At 40.8% G+C, this 21,737-nt stretch overlaps 1 protein-coding gene across 6 annotated transcripts in view; it reads right to left on the bottom strand.

Annotated features, from left to right (window-relative positions):
• Window positions 1-21,737, bottom strand: part of DCLK2 (doublecortin like kinase 2) — a 76,525-nt gene that overhangs the window by 22,934 nt on the left and 31,854 nt on the right. For 4 of the 6 annotated variants that reach the window (XR_013394195.1, XR_013394194.1, XM_028742873.2 and 1 more), the window contains exons 3-8: window positions 19,596-19,698; window positions 17,685-17,804; window positions 15,949-15,999; window positions 12,402-12,496; window positions 6,449-6,521; window positions 4,197-4,305 (exon numbers count right to left, since the gene is read on the bottom strand). Coding sequence is in view for 3 of the 6 variants with exons in the window: in XM_028742873.2 (XP_028598706.2) it covers window positions 4,197-4,305; window positions 6,449-6,521; window positions 12,402-12,496; window positions 15,949-15,999; window positions 17,685-17,804; window positions 19,596-19,698 (551 nt within the window). In the remaining 3 variants the exon portion in view is untranslated. The remainder of the gene's footprint in view (window positions 1-4,196; window positions 4,306-6,448; window positions 6,522-12,401; window positions 12,497-15,948; window positions 16,000-17,684; window positions 17,805-19,595; window positions 19,699-21,737) is intronic. The other 2 variants (XR_013394196.1, XM_077934090.1) reach the window with 1 other exon arrangement.

Here is a 21,737-nt window from a genome sequence, read left to right as displayed (position 1 = left end):
GCGTCTGCTAAGTTGTCATAGTTACAACTGGATACAGATGAGGACAAAAGGGAGGTTGCAGTATCTGACTGAGCAGTATTACAGTGGGCTGCATCCAGAAGTGTGCAAACAGAATAAGTAGAATGATTGGTCTTACCTGAAGTGTAGATTTGGGAGTAGGGATGCTAGAGCCAATGGGATAGGACATAGCCCATTGGCTCCAGCATCACACGAGGTAAATTATGGTAGTGGCAGTGTTCTGTGAACTGCTGAACTAGAGGAAGACTTTGTGTAAGCTACCGTATTTTTCGCCCTATAGGACGCACCATCCCATAAGGCGCACCTAGTTTTTTGGGGGGGAAATAAAGGGAAAAAATTTATTTTCCCCCCAGGTGTGGGGCTGGGGCGGGGGAAGCCCGAGCTTCCCCCGACCCCAGCCCCCAGAACAGGCATCTCTCCGCAAGCCGTGGGAGCCCGGCGCTGGGCTCCCGCGCCTTGCGGAGAGCCACGCGAAGTCTGCGGAGAGCCACGCGAAGCCTTCCGCATGCGGCTCTTCCGCATTGCGGAGAGCCACGCGAAGCCTTCCGCATGCAGGCAACTCTCCACAAGCTGCGGGAGCCCAGCGCTGGGCTCCGGCGCCTTGCGGAGAGCCGCGTGAAGTCTGGAGAGCGAGAGGGGTCGGTGCGCACCGACCCCTCTCGCTCTCTAGGCTTCAGCGAATGCCGCATTCGCCCCATAGGACACACACACATTTCCCCTTCATTTTTGGAAAAAGTGTGTCCTATGGGGGAAAAGTGTGTCCTATGGGGTGAAAAATACGGTAGTATTAGCATAGCTTGAGACGTTGTACAAGGCCTTGCCGAAGAGATTGCACAACACTTTGTGCTCATGGAAGCTTTGTGCTAAAGTTCTCTTTTCACATGAGAAGCTCTTGCAACATTAGAAGAGTTCTCCCACTTATGAAAGCCACCTCCAGAATAAACCTATACTTTTAAAGCTGCCCTTTACTTTTAAACTGGAGGATTTTTCAGTAACATAGCCAGTTATTATTGAATACTTGGACAATTATGAAGAAGTTAGTCTAATGATGATTTGAATTGTAGTAGCCTATAAAAGCAACATTCCACTGAAAAGTAGGGCCCATTCACATGACTGAAGAACAGTACGCTAGCCACTGTTGCCTTCTATGACTTGGGGGGGGGGGTGACTGTCTGAAGTGGGGAGTCTCCCGTACTTGTAGAGTAACTAGACAGAGTTCACTGCAACTCCTAACACTGGGTGCGTGAATAGTAACTTGATTATATATATTACTATCATCCATGAATACTTTTCCATTTGGTGTGAGCTCCTCTTTTTATACAAGGGCTCTCCTCAAAGAGGCAACAATACAAATTGTGCCATTTCAGGTGCATTGCCTGTGCATTATATGGTACCCAACAAAAACAGAAACCCTCCTCCTTGGAAGTCTCTAGGTTCCATGTCCAAGCCTTCTGCCTTGATAGGTTCTAGACCTGATAAAAACTTAGTATTCTGTCTTTTCACTGTTTGTAATTATCACCCAATTACTTTCCCGATTTCTGGCAGGGAAAGTTTCCGTTTCCATTAGTATGTAAGTTTTTCAGGCTGTATACCGCTTAGATTTATCGTCCTGCCTGAAGGGTTTTTGGATCTGCAGAAAGCAAGAGAAATATTGTAAAAGCTCCAGGGGCATTTGCTTTTTAAAGCTGGCTTGGGAAACATAATAATAATAATAATAATAATAAATTTTATTTATATCCCGCCCTCCCCAGCCGAAGCCGGGCTCAGGGCGGCTAACAACACTAAAACAGTACAACATTATAAATACATTCTAAAAATTAATTAAAATACAAATTGATGGCAACCATAGACTAAAGCTTTGTAGAGATTGCCAAAGGAGGGAGTCAGGCTGCGCCCTGACCAAAGGCCTGGTGGAACAGCTCTGTCTTGCAGGCCCTCCGGAAAGATGTCAAGTCCTGCAGGGCCCTTGTCTCTTGCGACAGAGCGTTCCACCAGGTTGGAGCCGCAACCGAAAAAGCTCTGGCTCTAGTTGAGGCCAGCCTAACCTCTCTGTGGCCTGGGACCTTCAAGATGTTTTTATTTGAAGACCGTAAGTTCCTCTGTGGGGCATACCAGGAGAGGCGGTCCCGTAGGTACGAGGGTCCTAGGCCGTATAGGGCTTTAAAGGTTAAAACCAGCACCTTAAACCTGATCCTGTACTCCACCGGGAGCCAGTGCAGCTGGTATAGCACCGGATGAATGTGATCTCGCAGCGAAGACCCCGTAAGGAGTCTCGCTGCGGCATTCTGCACCCGCTGGAGTTTCTGGGTCAGTCTCAAGGGCAGCCCCACGTAGAGCGAGTTACAATAATCCAGTCTGGAGGTGACCGTCGCGTGGATCACAGTGGCTAGGTCAGGGCGAGAGAGCAAGGTTTACATAAGCACACTGTATTGAATGAAGGATTTTGAGAAAAAGTTCCTTAATATTTTTGTAAGTGAAGAAGTCGTAAGGGATTTGACTATATTAGCTTGGAATGCTGGTGTTTTGTTTTGTTTTGGGGTTTTTTTGACAGGGGAAAGGAACTATGAAAAATATTTAAGGGTGAACTCAAAATAGCCTCCTGAGAATTTCCAATAAATACATAAATAAGTACTTAATACATTTACATTAAAATGTGTGCAGGGCCATAAGGACTGACTGAATTGCTGGTCTAAATTTATTTTCCTTATTTCCAGATTACGTGGGCTTATTTCCTTGGCCTCTGCTTCCCCCATTTGAACTTTTAAACTTCCCTTGCTTCCTCTTTTCCTACTCCCATCACAGCTGGCCCTGCCTCATCTTCCTCCATATTTCCATCCCTAAACCATCTGCTAGATCCATTCCTCCTTCACATGCCCGCTTTGCTAAATCTCCCTTTTCAGACACCTGTCTCCTCTGGCTTGGTCTCCTAAGATTGCTTACTTAAGGAACTTCATGGAAGGGAAGTCTCCCATCGCCTCACCACCATGTTCCCAAATCTCCCCCCTCCATCTTGTTCAAGGGCCTCTCCGGTTCTCAAAAGAGAGGTTTTGAGAGTTACGTACATGTGGCTGCAGAGGGGGGGGGGGGGGCTGGATGCTTCACTTTTGTTCAGTGAACTATTTAAAGTTAGCATCTATATTTCCATATAGATTTCCACTAGAATGTGCGTATGGAAATGTGATCTAGAGCAGGAGTGGCTAACTTGTGGCCTTCTCAATGTTGCTGGCCTCCAATTGCCATCAGCCCATGCCTCAGGAATAATGGAAATGGGCATCAAAGAAAAACTTGATCCAAATTATTGGAGTACTACAATATATCCAAAACAATGGGAGAAATTGGAAAGATCTCAAAAGAGAAGATAGACAGGGATTGGAAGGTGTTTAAAAGATACTTGCAAAACCATATTGAAAAATCAGAACTCCTATTAGAATAAACAAGTTCCGTTTCAAATACTGAAATACTAAATAAGATTGATAACAATGTATAATAGAAAAATAAGTATGAAATTAGGTTAAAGGTGTGTGAAAGAAAGTAATAGAAGTGGGAAGAAATTGCAATTGAGTAGATTGGAAGTCTAACACAAAGGTGGGGTGAGGGATGGTGATGGGAAAAGGAATTATCTGTGGGAATGAGTGTAGGTATGTTTGAACACTTTTAAGGACTGTATGAAATATATGTTTGTATGCTTGTATATTTGTAATATATGTGTATTATTTTAACAATAAAAAATAATAATAAAAAAAAAAAAAACCTTGATCAGCCGCCTCTGGTCTACATTTAGATGAATGCATGGATAATGAATGCATTTCCTTTTTCATTGGCTCGGCTTTTTCTTATGCTTGACAAAAACTTGAGGAGCAATTTTAAAAATAGGTATTTCCCAAGACTTTCATGTTTGTTTAATTTGATATCCAACACTTCTATAGGTTTGCTTACTTATAGTTATTAGTTATCCTTTTGACCCAGTGTAATAGCTGATGAAGTGGACATCAGGCAGAGGTGTCAAACATATGGAACAGATACCTACACGAACTCATGCATTTTACAACAAATGATTTACCAAAAGACACCTGGCTGTCTGTGAAATACAACAATTTTCTAATATATGCTCAATGCACAGTGGAGGGGAAAGCTGCAGCTAAGTAAAAAATGAATAGCTTGGCAATTTTCTTGCTCACCGTTCTATGCACTCCTTTACCACAGCAAAATTGCCATCTCCAATCACCTTTCCCACTTTGTATTTCTCAAGAATAGTTGATGTCCCTGAGCATTTGTTTCCATTCAAACCTGCAAGATGTAAAGGGCAAAAAGTAAGCTAAATATGGATGTGAGCAATTTGTCCCTTACTGACCTCAACCCTACAGTAGGGCTATATCTTAAGCTGCAAAATTGTTTTTTAAAACAGTTATTTTAAGTATCTGTCGCTTCACATTTGCATCTAAAGCAAAAAGAAATAGCTGGCAAGGCTTAATCCAAGCTAGATGACCTTGCTGTGCAAATCAGAGGGTAAGCATCCGAACATATTTTTCATGTAAGATTTTTTTTTAATCATATTCCAAAAGGCAACAACATTTCCACGTAAGGATCAACACCCAGCTACCATTTCATTTAGTTCTGTTGTTCAACAAACTGCATTGTTTCAGCTTCTGTTGCAGAGCTATTAAGTGGCACAAGTATCACAGGGTTCTGGTGAGACTGAACAATAAAATAATTTTATAATATACATGAAATATTGCATTATTACTTCCAGTCACCTGCATCACCCTAATCTAGGTGAGAATTCGTTCATGACTATTTCTGTCACAGGCAAATTACTCAGCAGAGATAGGATGTGTATCTATCATTCTCCACATTCTCAATCTAGGATACAATTTAGCATTAACACATAATACCGGTAAATGCTGCCTAAATTTTACAAATATGTACCTTTATCTCAAGGTGTGCTTACCAAAAGTGAAATATTCTAAATTGGTTTTTATGTAAATGAAGGCTAACATTTTGTGTGTCCATTGCAAATCAAGTACAATATAAACATTAAAACAAAAACTCAGAATACCACGAGATGTTTGGTGAGGTTAAGATAACTTAAATTTTCCCTTTCAAAATGGCCAGCACGTCTCCATTTAATTTTTAACTGATAAATTGCCCTGTGTGATGCAACTCTTTTGCCAGAGCAATTTGGAACAGTTCTCCCCTGTATAGTTAATAATTAGTGGTGTTAAAAATATCTCTCTCACAATTAATGAGAAAATGGTTTCAATTCAGAAAAACAAAATTCACATGGAAATAGAACATATTAAGTGAAATTCTCATGGATGAGGTTCAGGGTATTTGGTCATGCTTATCTTTCTTCTGTGGTGGCCAAGAAGTCTTGTGGGTGTCCTTTCTTTTATTTATTCTACAAATCATGTCATGCCATCCAACATTTATCTGATGAAAATAGGGACATCCCATTCCATAATGTTAATGATATTTATACCCCACACATCCTATTGGGTTGCTCCAGCCATTCTGGGCAGCTTCCAACATATATAAAAGCATAATAAAACATTAAACATTAAGAAAGCTTCCCTATACAGGATTTCAGACAGCTCGGGAGTCGAATAACTCCATACTCTCCAACATTTCTCCAGTGAAAATAGGGACATCCTAAGGAAAAGCAGGACATTCTGGGATCGAATCAGAAACTAATAAAGCTTTTCTAAATCAAGGACGTCCCTGGAAAATAGGGACACTTGGAGGGTCTGTCATCTCATCAGTTGTCTGGCTTCTGCAGACTTCCTAGGTGCCCATGTTTCAACTGAAGACTAGGGGAAGACATTATGAAGTAACTATTTCAATATTTTGGGTTTTTTAAGATCAGGAAGTGTAGACAGGGGGAGGTTGCATAGTGCTAGAGCAATGTTTACTGGAAAGAAAAGGCATGCCTTGGATGCCTCACAATCCTAAGGTAAGCTCAAAATTCTGTAACGACCAACATTCTACATAAATTCTTAAGTGGCCTGAGAATGCTGCAGAAAAATGGAGGCCCATTTCAGACGGGTAGATAACTTCTGAGCAAGAGAAGGCAGATTTTGACCCAGCACTATCAGTAAACCATTCAGTACCTGGTGACATATATTAAATATAAACCCAATCCTATCTCAAAGTCTGCTATATTTCTTTTGAATGCTACTGGCATGCAAAGGGGTGGTCAATGTCAAGACACCTTAGAGCAAAAAGTTCTTATGAGTCAAATGAATGAATGAATAGTCTCAACTCTATGAATCATCTTTGGCCTAATAGAAAAGTGCAAAGTAATACCAATACAGTAGTGTGAACAAGCATATTACCAAAATAGACAATAATAAACCGTGATTTATTTTTCTAGACTGAAATATCTCCAATACAGACATTTAACAGAAAAGAACTTGAAAATACACATTCTTACTTTCAGGACTCAGGCAAGGAGATAGTTCAGGCACACCATTCACATTGCAAGTTGACCCACAATGTGGTGGAATCTGTGAAAAAATGTGAGAGTTTATACTTCAGCAGTTCAATATGCTTCTGAATAATCACATTAGGAACAAAAACATCCAACAGCCTTCTGTGCTATAAATTAATATTACACAATCATCTGTTAAAAGCCAAACACAATTTTACTAATATTTCCAATGGCCAAAACATACAGCCTCTGTAAAGTAGCTGGTTGGGGTTTTTTGATGACATGTTGCATTCAAACCAGACTACACAAACTCCACTTTCCCTGCACTATACAACACCAACAGTATTTGCTTTGTGCCAAGTCTCTAATACACTGTAACTAGATATGTGTTCTCTCTAAAAGCACCTGAAAGTAGTTGATTCCTTCTCACTTCTAATTGATTACTTCTTATGATCCATTTAGCAACAACAGAGTGTAAAGGGATGCACATGAGGGAACTGAATGCTTCCCAAGAGATTGTCTTCCTTTTAATTTCTAACCAGAATGTCACCTGCCTATCCAGAGAATACAAAAGAAGAGCTGAAAACAAGAACAAACCATCTTTAGACAGTTCAGGGAACATATTCATGGATCTCAGTCACTGACCCAGTTTGCAACCATAGGCAGACAAAATACTGTGAATCAAGAACAAAGCTTGCTTTGTTTTGGGGAAACAAACCACGAGCCCAAGCTCAGACGACATGAGCATATTACACCGATTCTGGCTCAACTGCACGGGCTGCTAATTCAATTCAAAGTGCTCTTTTTGACCTATAAAGCCTTAAACAACCCTCAACCCCGATACCACAAGGACCGCCTGTCCCCATATAAACCAAGCCAGACCCTTCTTCAGGTGTCTCCCCCAGGAGAGTTCCAGAAGATGGCAACAAGTGAATGGGCCTTTTCTGCAGTGGCTCCCCATTTGTGGAATCCTCTCCCCAAGGAGGCTTGCCTGGTACCTTCATTACATATCTTTAGGCACCACACGAAAAGGTTTCTCTTCAACCAGGCTTTTGGCCTTTAACATGTGACTGTGGGAAGGGGATTATTGGTTTGTTTTGCTTCTGCTTTTGTTGTATTCTGCATTTTGTGTTTTCATTTTTTATTTTCGTGTTTTGAACCACCCTGTGATATTTGGGTGAAGGGAGGAATACAAATTGAATTAAGAAATACATAATTTTCAAGCATAATTTTCACTTTCAATTAATAGTTCCCCAAAGTGCCAACTAAGGCTTTATTACAGCTGCGTGTGTTTTGCAACACAGGTCAATTTTTCAGGAACAATCTGAAAGTTTCAAATTAGGTAGCATAGCTGAAGCAGCTTACACAAACATTTCTACCTATCTGGCACCACAAGGAAGGCCAGACAGGCAAATGATATTTACATGGGCTGCTTTTGCAGAATTTGGAAGTCTCAAGATTACTCCTTGAAGAGTATGCGTTCTGAAATTCTTTTAGCTAGCACTTCCGAAAAATGGTTTCCCCTCTTTAAATTCTCTCCAATTTCTTTGTCTCCCTCCTGGTTTTCTTGTTTCACTTTCAGATAATGTCTTTGCCCTTTTCAGTCTTCACTGTACTCTCATTTAAAAGATTATCACACAAACTTTCATCACTTGTCACAGGGTGCTTAAAATACTTCTCTAGCCTGAGCTCAAGATCTGTCAAAATGATATTGGACAGCACAAGGGAATGCAAGGTCAGCATTTTCAGTGCCTGGTTATGCAGCAAAATATTTTAAATCATTTCACCAGCAATAATGACAATAATTCAACTGGCAGATCAGGTTTTATTGTAAGATTTCCCAGGACACCAATATGTGCCCAAAGCAGTCAACAGAAGCTACATTATCAAGACAGCAAAAAGCAACACAAACTAGATCACTGACAGCGAGTTAAGTTTGAGAAAGACAAAAATAACACTGTCTGTCAGACAAATATACAAGATGGCTGCAACAACATCTGTACATTTTTTGTTGATGATGATGCCCTGGATGGCTCCTGCACCAAAATAATACAACATAGTTCTTTCAGAAGGTATTTTTGTAATAGAACCAGAAACAAGGCAGACAAAATAGATTACTATTTATTGCATTGACTTATTAGTTATTTTCTGCTCAGTTCAGTTGTTTTGTTTAAAAGCACAGATTTTGTTTCCTTAAAAGCAAAGAACACTTCATAAAAATTAGTATCATGGCTATGAAATTTAAAACTAGGGTGGATGAAAATGATCTTTCAGATAACAAACAGCTAACAGCACAGTCTAAACCATGTCTACATAGCACTAAATTCTACTGAATTCAATGAGGTTTATGACCAGGTATGTGGGGTTAGGATTAAAACCTAAACTATTTTAGACTTTTCAATTTCAGTCAATTGTCACAGGACACAGAATAACAATGGTAATCTTTAGATAATGTACTACGTTGTTGTGTCCTTTCCAAGTCACTAGAATCGACTAGAATTGCCTAATTAACATTTGCATTTAACGCTAAGCTATGGTTTGGCACTATACGAAAGCTGCTCCACCATATCAAGCAGGGAGTATATTTGCAGTCCCATGTGATTCTAGAGTAAAGATCACGTGGTGGGGGAATATGGCAGCATCTTGGCACATGGGACACAATGCAGCAAGGAAGCGGTGCCACTAAAAAGGCACTGCTGCCCCCTCCTCATGAGCAGTCCTTTTCAGCATGGCATCCTACATGCCTTATGATTTGGAGGGCTGAGTAGAATTATTTTGGCAGTATTCTCTGATTGGCCTTGTGGCCCCCTCTTTTTTGCCAACTCCATGCAGTCTGTTTTATGCTGCAGTTTGGCTGATTGGTGTTGGTCATGACTTGCAGGTTGAATTAATGACAAGCACCTAGAGATACCTGCATAGATGGAGGACAGCCCCAGCTACAAGTCAACTCAAGATAGAGTTGCAAGGAGACTGTCCTGAATGCTGGCCAGCAGGAAGAGGGTTGTACACAGTTTCTCCTCTCAAGAAGCTGGTGAGGAAGAGCAGGGCTCAGCCAATCAGCTGGCTTAAGTCAATTGCTCTTTTGCCCCTGCCCCTAGCTTGGTCAAGAACTCCGCAGTCTGCATTCCCAGCACAGCCTAACATATTTGTGCTACTTCTTCCTTTCACAACTCCATGGTTACTGGAGCTGACAGCAAGGGTACCCAAAGCAGCTCTCAATTAGCCTCTTCGGCCAACCGTGAGGAAGGCCAAGTACTCTTAATATGATATAAATTCTTCTCTTTCATCTCAAAGAGTCTATTGGGCTTAATGAAATCTTTCAAAGGAGGTTAGCACTAGAGAATTATCATATTCGAGAATTGTTGGATGCATTTTTTGTTGTTTGCTGCCGACATACGTAAATCAAGATCTATTTAAAACTAACAAGAGTAATACAATTTCTAATTGTCTTTCTTTCACTTTCAGACCAGTCAAAAGAACATTGTCCTGTATTCTTCTGGATGCAATTATATTGGTGTGGCTGCCAAGTTTTTCAATGGATCAGCAATTCAGCATTTGTGCTGAGTAGCAAAAACGAAGCTGCACAAATTATAGCCCTTGATTTCCTATCCTTGTCAGTAGGCTTTCCAGTTAAGGCGGTGGGGTGGGGGTTAAGGACATGTGTTGCGGAGATGTGGTGTTTTTCTGGTAAGCAGTAGTGTTCTGGAACAACAAATCTATTACTTAAATGAATAAATAAACTACATGAATGTGATGTAGATAGCCAGTCCTTTTAAGCAGCATAACATGAATCGAGGGTCTTCTAGCAATCCAAGCCATGTAGCAGGCAAAAGGAGGTAGACACAAAATCAACATGTTTAAGAATCTACAGCTCTCACACACAAAAAACCCCACAGCTTTATTGCAATTCAAATGAAGTATTAGGATATAAATCCGAATAGAGATGACAAGGCAAGGTTTTCAGCTGATCGTTCCTTACCAATTTTGCTAAGATGCGTACTAAGTTACAACAGAAGGAAAGGCAGAAATTAAAGATGGAGACGTGCATCTTCTGCCATGCTTGAGCTGCAGCATCAGTAAATGAAGAGACATGGCAGAATGATCCAGGCAGTGCACAGAAACCAATTACAGATAGGTAGCCGTGTTGGTCTGCCATAGTCAAAACAAAAAAAATTCCTTCCAGTAGCACCTTAAAGACCAACTAAGTTAGTTCTTGGTATGAGCTTTCATGTGCATGCACACTTCTTCAGATACACTGAAACAGAAGTTGCCAGATCCTTCTACCATGGAGAGACCTGGTCTGAACAAAGACATTGGATTCTTATCTCATTATACATGACAAAGCCATTTTTCACCTTCTCACCCCTTGCTTTTTCCTGTAAGACCTATTGCAGTCGTTAAGAGTCGTCAACAGGCTCATCTCAGCTATCTGCCAGTCACCCATTCCCACCACCCTTCTGAGTAATACCCCTCCCCACCTTCTCACTATATAGAAGGATCTGGCAACTTCTGTTTCAGTGTATCTGAAGAAGTGTGCATGCACACGAAAGCTCATACCAAGAACTAACTTAGTTGGTCTTTAAGGTGCTACTGGAAGGAATTTTTTTTGTTTTCACAGAAACCAAGTATTTCAAGGAGACCAGCCTACACATTATTTCATCCTAAGCACAGCTCAGTTATTATAGGGATCTCTTAAGGAAAAGGATAAAGTAAATAAGTCACTTAAAAACAAAAGTTTAATTTTACTCCTCATGCACAACACGTGAACAGAACAAAATTCAAGCAGATACGTAATAAAATTTTATCAAGAGTATCTGACTGTTCAGGGGTATGTATACTTGTAATGGTTGTATTTTAGGGGTTAATTATTTGAACGCCATATATTCCTGTTGGACATTTTCCCAGAAGCATGGGTGTTGGGAACACATTCCAGATGCAGACACAAGCATTGTCACAAGCCATGTTCTAATTCAGATATATCAGTTAAGATTACTCAGAACCCAAGTGAACAAAGCACAGCTGAAGTGTACACCCAAACAGCTGTATACTGGAGAGATAAAATAAAGGATTTTAACTACCCTAATTCTCTTAATAACCAACTGTCTTTTAAAACATGCACTAAATATAAACAACTTTAGCATGCAAAATGGCACTCCTCTTTCTATGGTTTTTGTTTTTACTGTGTTTGATTTGCTGCATGGCCTTTTTTATTAAGAATTAGTCGATTATGGTGCTACACTGTTCTTGTTTTTAAATGCTGCAAGCTGTCAAGTACACACTTGCAAAAATGTTGTGTATAAATAAACAAAATCGACAATGAAGGATGAGATGGAGCTTACTGACTGTACTGACAAACTTTACTAAACACAACTGTGAGTGCAGCCCTAACCCCTGGCCCCTGACGGATTGGTAATGGAAAGGAGCTCTGTTATGGGACAGATTTCTCTACCATGACAGATGGCTCAGCTTCACCTCCATGGGCAGTAGACTTCCATTTTCAATTCTGCTAGTGGTAGTAGGCAGCAGCAAGCCCTGAAATGGGGAGTTTCAGGGTGCCAGAGGCTTTGGATTTGCTGGATACTACATCCCATGGATCTTTGAGGGACAGGCTTCTTAGCAATGGTAGCCTGGAGCCCCCCCCCCCCACATACTTTCCACCCTGGCTGGTGGATCCTTTGCTGCCCCCTGTTGCTTTTTGGCCCAATTTAGGGCAGCTCTCTAAGCCAGTGGATAGAGTTTAAACCAGAATAATAGATTATTTTACGCATTGCAATATTGGGTTCAGCCTACATTTTAACTACTCTACAACTGCTTTCATGCATTGTACATTGCAATGGAATATTATTTTTTTAAATCATTGCTTAATGTAGCTGGTGTTTTCTTGCAACCACAAAGGCAATATTCCAAAGCAGAATTAGTATTTAAGCTGAAATAGGGCAAACTTTCTAAAACATACCTTGAGTCCCCGAAAGCTGCCTGGGCTTGTTGGTGAGGAACTAGAAGATTTTGTTGATTTGGGAGTTGAAAGCTGGCTACTTGGAGCTCCGTTTACTATTGGGAATAACAAGGGCAAAAGAAGGAAAAGAAGTTGTTATCGCCAATAAAACAAAAGCTGAAATTCCTGTTAAGATATGATATGTTCCTTTTAGATAATATCCTGTTAATCTTTGTTAAACAGAGCAGCTAGCAATAAAATATACATAAAGCTAGGCATTATCTTAAGAGCAGCACAATGCAGTGACCAAGGGCTTGCTAAGACCAACAAGCACACAGCTGAGCCTTCCTTCTTAAGATCTAAGATTTCTTTCCACAGCTGTGTTCTATCATTGGTTCCCCCCCCCTCTCTCTCTCTACCTACTAAAAGACACATTTTTTTCTGGCACACTGCCTACTCATTCCCCTTCATCTAGCCACACTATCCTTTAGCTTTTCTACATCTCAGAACCTCTTCTATCAAAGCTTTCAGACTCTCGATCTTGTCTACATAGCTTGCCCTGTCCCTACAGCCTATTGTGATGTTTCAACCACAGCCCAAATGACTTTTCACTTGACTCAACAATGGCAATATATCAACATTCTGTGGTGCTGCGTACATTCTTCCAATAATTAAAAATGTTGGTGATGGTGAACATTTCAAGGTTATCAGGTCACATCAGCCAATGGGTACTTGAAAAATAATCACGGCCACAGAGCAGTTTAATATATTACAGAGTACACTGTATCCAAATTACCAAGAACAATTATAAAACCAAAAAAACAAACAAACCCATGCTTAGTTATTTTCTATGTGATCATTTCTCTTAAAAATAAAATACTTGAAAAAATTATTTGCATCTCCTTCCATGTTGAAATAGGCCTTTGACAAGAACCAGCTTCCCATTAGTATGCTTTTAAATATACAAATACATTTCATATTTTAATTTTGAGGGGTTTCTATATACAGTGGTACCTCGCAAGACGAATGCCTCGCAAGACGGAAAACTCACAAGACGAAAGGGTTTTTTGTTTTTTGAGCTGCTTCGCAAGACGATTTTCCCTATGGGCTTGCTTCACAAGACGGAAACGTCTTGCAAGTTTGTTTCCTTTTTCTTAACACCGTTAATACAGTTGCGACTTGACTTCGAGGAGCACTCATAGCACACGGTGTGGTAGCCTTTTTTGAAGACTTTGGTGATTTTTGAAGCTTTTCCAAAACTTTTCCGACACCGTGCTTCGCAAGACGAAAAAAATCGCAAGACGGCAAAACTCGCGGAACGAATTAATTTCGTCTTGCGAGGCACCACTGTATGTGAATATATGTTGCTTCCCCTTCAGTTCAGTCTGAAGTGGGTTCCACCATTTCACACAACTTAAGACTCTTAATATGCACCATCTATTAGCTTATTTGCAAGGCTCTCTGATGAACAATATATTCCATGTCTCCCAAGGAAGAAGTAGTAAGAGGAAATGTTCCAAAGAGCAAGATTGATTTCAACTGCAGCTCAGTTAAGGACTGCTGCTCCTTTAAGAAAAAAAATTAGCCTGCCAGCTAGACATTCGGTTTCCATGGAAATGCTAGTTACCACCTACACTTTTTCAGCTGTGTAAAGAATATCTATAATGGGTAACAGAACATTCATTTAACAGGCACCATTGTTTTTGCTGTGTGAATGCCTGCAGTGATGAACCTATCTGAAAACCAAGCCTTCCAAACTAGCTGCTTTTAAAAAGGAATTTACTTTTAATTCTTTAATATTTAGGAGCCAACCTGCTGATGCAACTTCACAGGGAACTGTTATTCTGTGGCATTATGTATAGATACAGTAAATAAATAAGTAGAAGTTAGCATCTTTCCACCAAGATGCAAGAAGCAGCTTCCAAGATGTTCTAGAAAGGCATGTCCAACAAGTCGATCGCCTCACATTAGTGGTCAATCACGGGCTACTAGTGACCCTGCCACCCGTCCCTGGCGCTAGCTGTTTGCTTCATCGCTGCGCGAAATTGTAAGCACATCATTTTTCTAGCAAAAAAGCTCCACCACTTTGGCTCCCCCCCCAAAAAAAGCTTAACATTGGCAAGGACAATGGGTAGATCACTGCCAGCTTTTTTGTACTGGGAGTAGATTGCATTCTCTTGGGAGTTGGATGTGCCTGTTCTAGAAGTAGTTAACATTTATGGGAAAAGGACGATCTTATTCTATCGCTGTTTTCACTTCATCCCCAGAATCTGTGTTTTAAAAATAGTTACCTATAGAAAACACATGTTTCTGACCTTCATATGTTCATGCATATGCCTTATCCCACTTTTGTATTATTACACTCCCTAACACTAATCCTTCCGTTGTCCCTTTAGCCTGAAACTATGATTGTGGACACACTATGCCTTTTGAGCATGTTCCACGCCCATTATTTTCCACAAAAATTCTGGGCACTGTCGTTTGCTCCCTCACAGAGTTACCATTCCCAGCAACCCATAATGACAGTGCCCAAAGTTATTTGAGAGGGAAAACGGGCTTTGAATGGCCTTTAAAGGTATTAGTGTACATTACCTGAGCCAGCCTCAGAGTCCCAAGCAGCACAGCTTCCCACCTGGCCCACAAACAAAACATTACAACACGGAAAGAGAATTTCCTCCCCCTTGGGGCTGCAAGAGGGACCTTGAAATCCTGTCACTGTCCTTATCACCCAGAAATTAGGGACATCATACAGACGCTGCTTGGTTCTGGGACTCCTTAGTTAGGGTCCACACAGAGATACTCCACCCCACAGAAAGCAACCTCCCAGTAGCTATGTTCAAGTGGGAGGAAATGGTGGACTAGCACAATATGCAACCTACCTTCCAGAAGAGCACATGGGATAAAGGCAAGCAAGCAAACTCCACACACAATAAAAAACACACAAGGAGACAAAATGATTTGCTTTTTCACAGTGAGCAGAAGCAAGGCAGCTTATTTCAATCACATTTTTCTATTGCAATCTAGATAAATTCCCAGTGTTAAGTCAGGTAATATCAAACTTTGATGCCACCATGGACCAAGCAACTAGTTTACATGGATCAGTCCACAAGTTAATTAGTGTCTTAATACTCACATGCTTCACTAAATAAGTGGGCATAGTGTTTTAAAAGACACAGTACTCTGTTTCAACTTTGAGCTTTATTTGCATGCCATACCACACTTAAACTTGAATTTAAGTTTTGGGAACCATTGCTGTCAGCTAATATTGCTCATTTCATACAGAATTTTAAATATACTGCCGCCGCCCCGTCCCCCGTACTACTTGTGCACTGGCTGGATTATATCTTAACAAATTTAGCTCCATTGTATACTAATCACAGGTGTCTGATGCCTAAGTTCTTCCTTTCCAAGGTCTACCTAGAGACAGGATAAACTCACCATGTCTTTGTTTTACAAATCATAAAAACACACAGTGCAAAATAATAGGCACACAGAAGCAGATGGAAGGGTTAAAAATGACAAGGTAGGAGACAAGTGTTGGTACACAGCCATAACTGCCATGGCTCACCTGGGGATTTTGCTGAAGAGTAAGCACTGGAGTAATAGCCACCCCTCTTTACTGTATTCATTCAATTGACACAAAGGAAAAAGACAGGATATAGGTTATTCAGAGACATGAAAGGAAGAAAGATAACATAAAAAGGGGGAAAGCAAGAAGTGGTTTCCCAGAAAGGCTTACAGTGAACCTATATTTACTACTATGCACAGTCCAATTTAAAGTAATTTAAGAACTAATAGAACTGGAGATCCAGATAAACTGAGTTATATGGAAATTGTTCGAGTTGTGGGAAAGGTAGGAGTGCCATATTGGAGATGGGATAAAACCACCTAAAACAATTAGGTCTGTTGCGCCTACGGATCAAATACTAACTTTACAAATGCATCATGAATGCTCAAACCTTTCGCATCTCCCCAAACCTTGGGCCTGAGCCTATGGTGTGTGGATGCTACTTCAATAACCTGTTTGTGATAAAGTCACCTGGTAGCTGCCCTCAGCTAACCTGCCAACTTTCACCTCAGGTGGCTAATTATGTGTCTCTCATTTCCAGTCGCCTATTATGTTCCAAAGTCTAATTTCTCTTTATGAACGGTTACGCCACACAAATGAAATATGCCATCCAAAAGCTGAAAAAGCCTAGAGGGCAAGTTAATATGCTTGGGTGGGTGGGTGGGGGACTTTTAATATTTTGCCTGGGAGAGAATCTCATATGACTCTGCAGTAAGAAAACCGGCAAGTCTTTTGCTCTATGTTCAGGTCTTTAATGACAACAACAGCCAGTAGACTTATTCTGTCTTCTTCCTTATGTACACTTAAGTCCAAACTTCTGGATGGTACTGTTGGGCCACTGTACTGAGTAGCTTTTTGATTCAGCACATCAACAATCTGTTGTTCTCCGGTTGTCAGTGAACCACTTTCCTTAAAACATTGATATTTTAAAATACTGACACTGGAGCAGGACTGAAAGACATAATCAAAAACATAACTGGGGCAAAAAAAACCTAATATAACCTGAACAACCACTGTAAAAAAAAAAGGGGGGGGGGGACACACAAAGAGATAGGAAGAAGGAAGATGCATTTTGTGTTGGCTAAGGATACCAAAGAGAAAAAAGGAGTAAGAAAGTCATGGGCCTCAAAAAGAATAGAGTGGACGAAGGGAAAACACTTAAATGTGTACAACTGAATTTATTCATATTCATCCTCTGCAACCCTTGCATCTCCCCTCAGGCTTGGGGAGTGTGTAATTTTGCCTCACCTTTTTGGGTGAGATTAAGGTGAGAAATAGGGGGTCATGGTGGGGCACAGCCATTGAGGAAGAGCACATGTCAAAAAAACACTTGTTACTACACGAACTTCCATGGGCGCCAAGGTCTTCCTCAAGAGGCCCCTCTGCAGTTTTTATCTGCTGCCAGTAGTGATGTAGGTGGTGATCTGACACAGGGCCTTTTTAGTGGTGGTACTTTGCCATTCTTTCCCTGGTGGTGCTTTTCTGCTATAGACTTTGTTATTTTTCAGTCAGGTGTCGACCTTTTTATTTGCCAAGGGTTTCTAGATGCTGTTTAACAAATGATATTTAAACAACTATTGGCTCTAATTTTATTGTTCTGCTGTTTTAAAATTATTTATTTTATTGGTAGACATATTGTGTGCGTAAGCTGCTGGGGATTGATGAGCAGAAAATATATTAATTAAACAAACAAGGTTCTAAATGCACATTTCCCCCATCCACCCAGGCAGCTGTACCTGAAGCTGGTGATTTACTTCGACGTGAAGGTCCAGGGCTTTTAGATCCAGGGCTTTTAGATCCAGAATACCTTGATATCCCGCATGAACGGGAATAAGAGGATTTCATAACACGGCATTCTGTAAACAAACAGATGGATAGCAGAAGAAATATTTTTAGAGTTGCAATCACTTCCAACAAAACCACCTACCAACTAGATTTATCACCCAAACATACTCATTTCATAAACAGTTTTTCTCAAATGAACCAAAAGGAGTTTATAAATTTATAAGCTTATAAACTTGTTGAGATCTGGTCAAATGTTGAAAAATTAATTTCCCCCCCAGGTTGCTTTAAAACTAGATTTGGTTGTTTATCCTGTTACAATAGAAGAGTGTACATATGAATTTTATATATGTCTCATCTCTGTTGGAAAAGCAGATCATTTATTTTACAAATAAAAGAATATAAAAGAATGTTAACATATTGCATATTTCATCAAAACTGACTGGAGCAAGTCCTCTTCCACCTGTTCACACCAGTGTCTTTCCGATCCAACTATTGTGATTATTGTGCCCACTGAGACTGCAATCTGTTTGTTGCTCCTACATGATGATTGGCAACACAATGTACACTAGAAGTTTTAAACTGAAAGTTGAACTGTCCCTTAGACTACTGTGCAGTTAGCTATTTTAATAAACAACAGTCTCTAGCAAATCTGTTTTCTTAGGTCCTTCAGCAGAACTCTATGATTCAGGTTCATATGGATCCCAGGGATTAGAATGTCTTGATGCTCCATATTGGCTCTCCAGGAACCCTTTGTGTCTTATTGCATGATCCCATCATCTTCCCATCATTGATGTGTACAGGGAATAATGCTAGTGGTATATTTTTCTAGATGGCATGGTTTCTTTAAAATGGACCGCACAAGACCCTCCGATTTGCAGGAATGTATGTCCTTCCCTCACAGGTCCTCTTTACAGAGTTTAGGTTTTCACAGTGGTGGAACTTGGGGTCTCAAGTTTCTCATGAAAAACAGGTGCCCCCTCCTGCTTCTTGTGTTCCATTCTAAATCATAGTTGCAGCGACCCCTGTTGTGCCCCCAAGGCTCAGTGCCCAGTGCAACGAAAGCAGTCACGCTCCTCTAAACCCACCCCTGGTTTTCATCTATGCTTCCAGTATGGAAGTCCTGGGCTGCCCAGGCAACAAGACCCTACTCTCAGCCTCGCTGATGTGGTCCAAAGGAAAGAAGAACAATACATTTGCCACCAGCTTGTCTGCATTTGTTGTCAGAAGGAGGCATACAAAGCAGAATCAAACTGCCTTAGGGACTTGATTCTACTCCGGATTTGTATAGCATTTATTCCTTAGGTTTTTCTACTCCCAAAGATATTCCGCAAGGCATCAGAGGTTTAGGATCAGTGTTTTCCTTCTCCTAGATTGGCTACCTTTCCCAGGTTGACAAGCCTCATCTTCCTCTCACTTCCCTCTACATCATCTGCTGAAACCACCTTCTTGACCCTTCAACCCACTATTGGTCTTGTCCACTCAAACCACCATAGCCTGTCTTCACATGCAGGGCAAGTGCCTAACTCACCAAGGGTTTGAGACCCATTGGCTACCTTCACCTGGTTTAGCCAGGCAGTCAACGCCATTTCTCAGGGTGTGGCCACTGTCGCATGCAGCTTCGAGGAGCCACAGGTGAGAACTGAGTACAGGGTGGGGAAAGGTGGACAAACTACCCAGGAAGGAGCATGGCATGTCTTCTGCCAGAGGTACTACTCCTCCCCTAACACCTGATACACCCCACTTACAGTCTCTATCAGTGCAATATGTATATGGGGGCGGGGATATGCAGTCACAATGTCACTCAGTGCTTTCATAAGCACTGGAAGCTTATGGTTCAAAACAAATGTACAGACAGTACTTACCACTGTGATCTAGTACAAAATCATCTTGAGCATAACGGTATTTCTCAGGTCCACAAGCAATGAAAACATCATCATCACCAAAAAAGTCTTGCAAACAGGTAACCTTTAAAAAAAAAAAAAAAAAAAAGCAAATAAGAATTTTACTGAGTGGACCAGCTAGACTAAGGAGAGAAGTATACATTTTGTGCTAGCTTTCAGCTTTGCACATAGCAAGGGTAGGCAACCATTTTTCTGTTATACATTGCATTTCCTGAGGAAGTAATTAGTCAGGGGTGGCAGGAATTACACCCTCAGTATCCCATCTCAAAATCAAAACATTATAGCCATTTCATTTTTTAAAAAACAAATCCCCTGAAGATTTGTCTGTAACTTGGCAGACAATTTAATTTTGACTGTATCTACTCTGAATGAACTACTGTGCCTACAAATTTCATTCACTTCTGTTGAAAGGGGAACAAAATTGCAGCTATTTTATAAATTTCCTGGTAGTGCTAGAGAGTACAAATGAGCTCAGCTGTCATGAACTGCATTGAGATATCTCGGCAGAGCTGGTCATAGCGGGAGAAGAATGGGACAAATGTGCAGAACTGGATCCTGGAGAGGGCCAAGAGATCTAGAAAACGCTGGTCTAGATGGTGGGAACGTGCCCAGTTTGTTGTTGGCAGAGATTCCCACATCAGTGTTATGGGCTGCCTTGACTGGCACAGTAGAACTACCTGACTTGATTCTGGCAACCCACCTTGTTAGTGAAGTATCTTCTGTCCCGAAAAGGAGGAATCCAAGACTAGAGCAGACAGTGAGGCAAGCCATGTCAACTACATGTCCATCACTAAGAATGCTGCAATGGCTATGCTGGTGTAAGCAGACCCAAACAACTCGTAGGTGGGCCTGCTGGCTTGCCTAGTCCCATATTTCGGGACAACAACTGTGCACTTTTAATCTCTGGAATACAGACCTTAGCTGAAGGAGTGTTATTTTTAATGTAATTAATTTTAAGGGAATTTTTTAAATTATGTCCACTTCTTCATGCAGATGTCGCATATGTTGTTGTCATTGACTTTGCTGTCTGGTCTTTGACCACAAAAAAGATTGATTGATTGATTGATTGACTGATTGGTGGATTGATTGAACAGTGCCCACTCTGTCCTTCAAAAGGGGAGCTCAGGGAGCGTGTTAGGTGTCAAGACATTTTAGCTTACTCCTAACCATGTATTTCAGAGCTCTGCTGTGAACTTCTGAACTGTGTAAACTGTGGTCTGATCTACATTTGGGCATTGCAGTGAATTTCGGAATAAAGCCTTTAACAATAACTGAGCTGGGAGTCTGAGTACTGCAACCATGAGTGGGAACCAAGGCACCAAAAGCCTGAAATTGGGAAGCCTTTGATGTGCCTGTGAACTGTTTTCTGAAATGGTGAACTGTTTTCTGAAATGCTGAAACTGGTTCCTTTTGCCTGCTCTCAATCTCGCCACCACAGTTATGAGATTACCCACCATGGGGGATGATACGCCGGGATAATGGGGGAGACTATTTTTTGTGGCTATTATTCTGACTGGATCTGGAAACACTGATGTAACTGCAACCTGGTCGTGTATTTTAAAAATAACCTTTTCATGTGACAATTATGTCGATTCAGAATAAATGGCAGGCCTTCTTTACACAGCTATGTTTAAAATAAAACAAAAACAAAACAGACAAATTATGAACATGCCTTAAGACCACATGAGTTCAATATTAATTTCACTTACCCCCCCTCCCCTCATGAAATAATACCAGAATTTCAAAACAGAAGGGGGGAAAAGAAAATAAACAGAAATGAAAAGGAAGAAAAAGCTATTGGTGATTTTTGGGGGGGAGTGTATAAAGAATTATAGTGCAATTCTGTGCATGTTTACTCAGAAGTAAGCCACACTGTTTTCAGTGGGGCATACTCTCTTGTAACTGTGCTTAGTTTATTATTAAATCTGCAATCCTAGTTTTATCACTTTCAGTCCACTTGTCTAATGACAAAACGTGCATTCATTACCCTCTATGATAACGGTAAATATGAGCTGGAGTACAGGGAAGGTTTGTTGCTGCCTGCAGTAGAAAAACACTCAGAATATCAATGACTTTCAGCACTCTCAAAGATCATTTGTACAA

Source organism: Podarcis muralis, chromosome 9 (genome assembly GCF_964188315.1).
Source record: "Podarcis muralis chromosome 9, rPodMur119.hap1.1, whole genome shotgun sequence".
NCBI classification, from domain to species: Eukaryota; Metazoa; Chordata; class Lepidosauria; order Squamata; family Lacertidae; genus Podarcis; species Podarcis muralis.
Note: the sequence above shows the minus strand (reverse complement) of the source record. Positions and strands in the feature narration are given on the sequence as shown.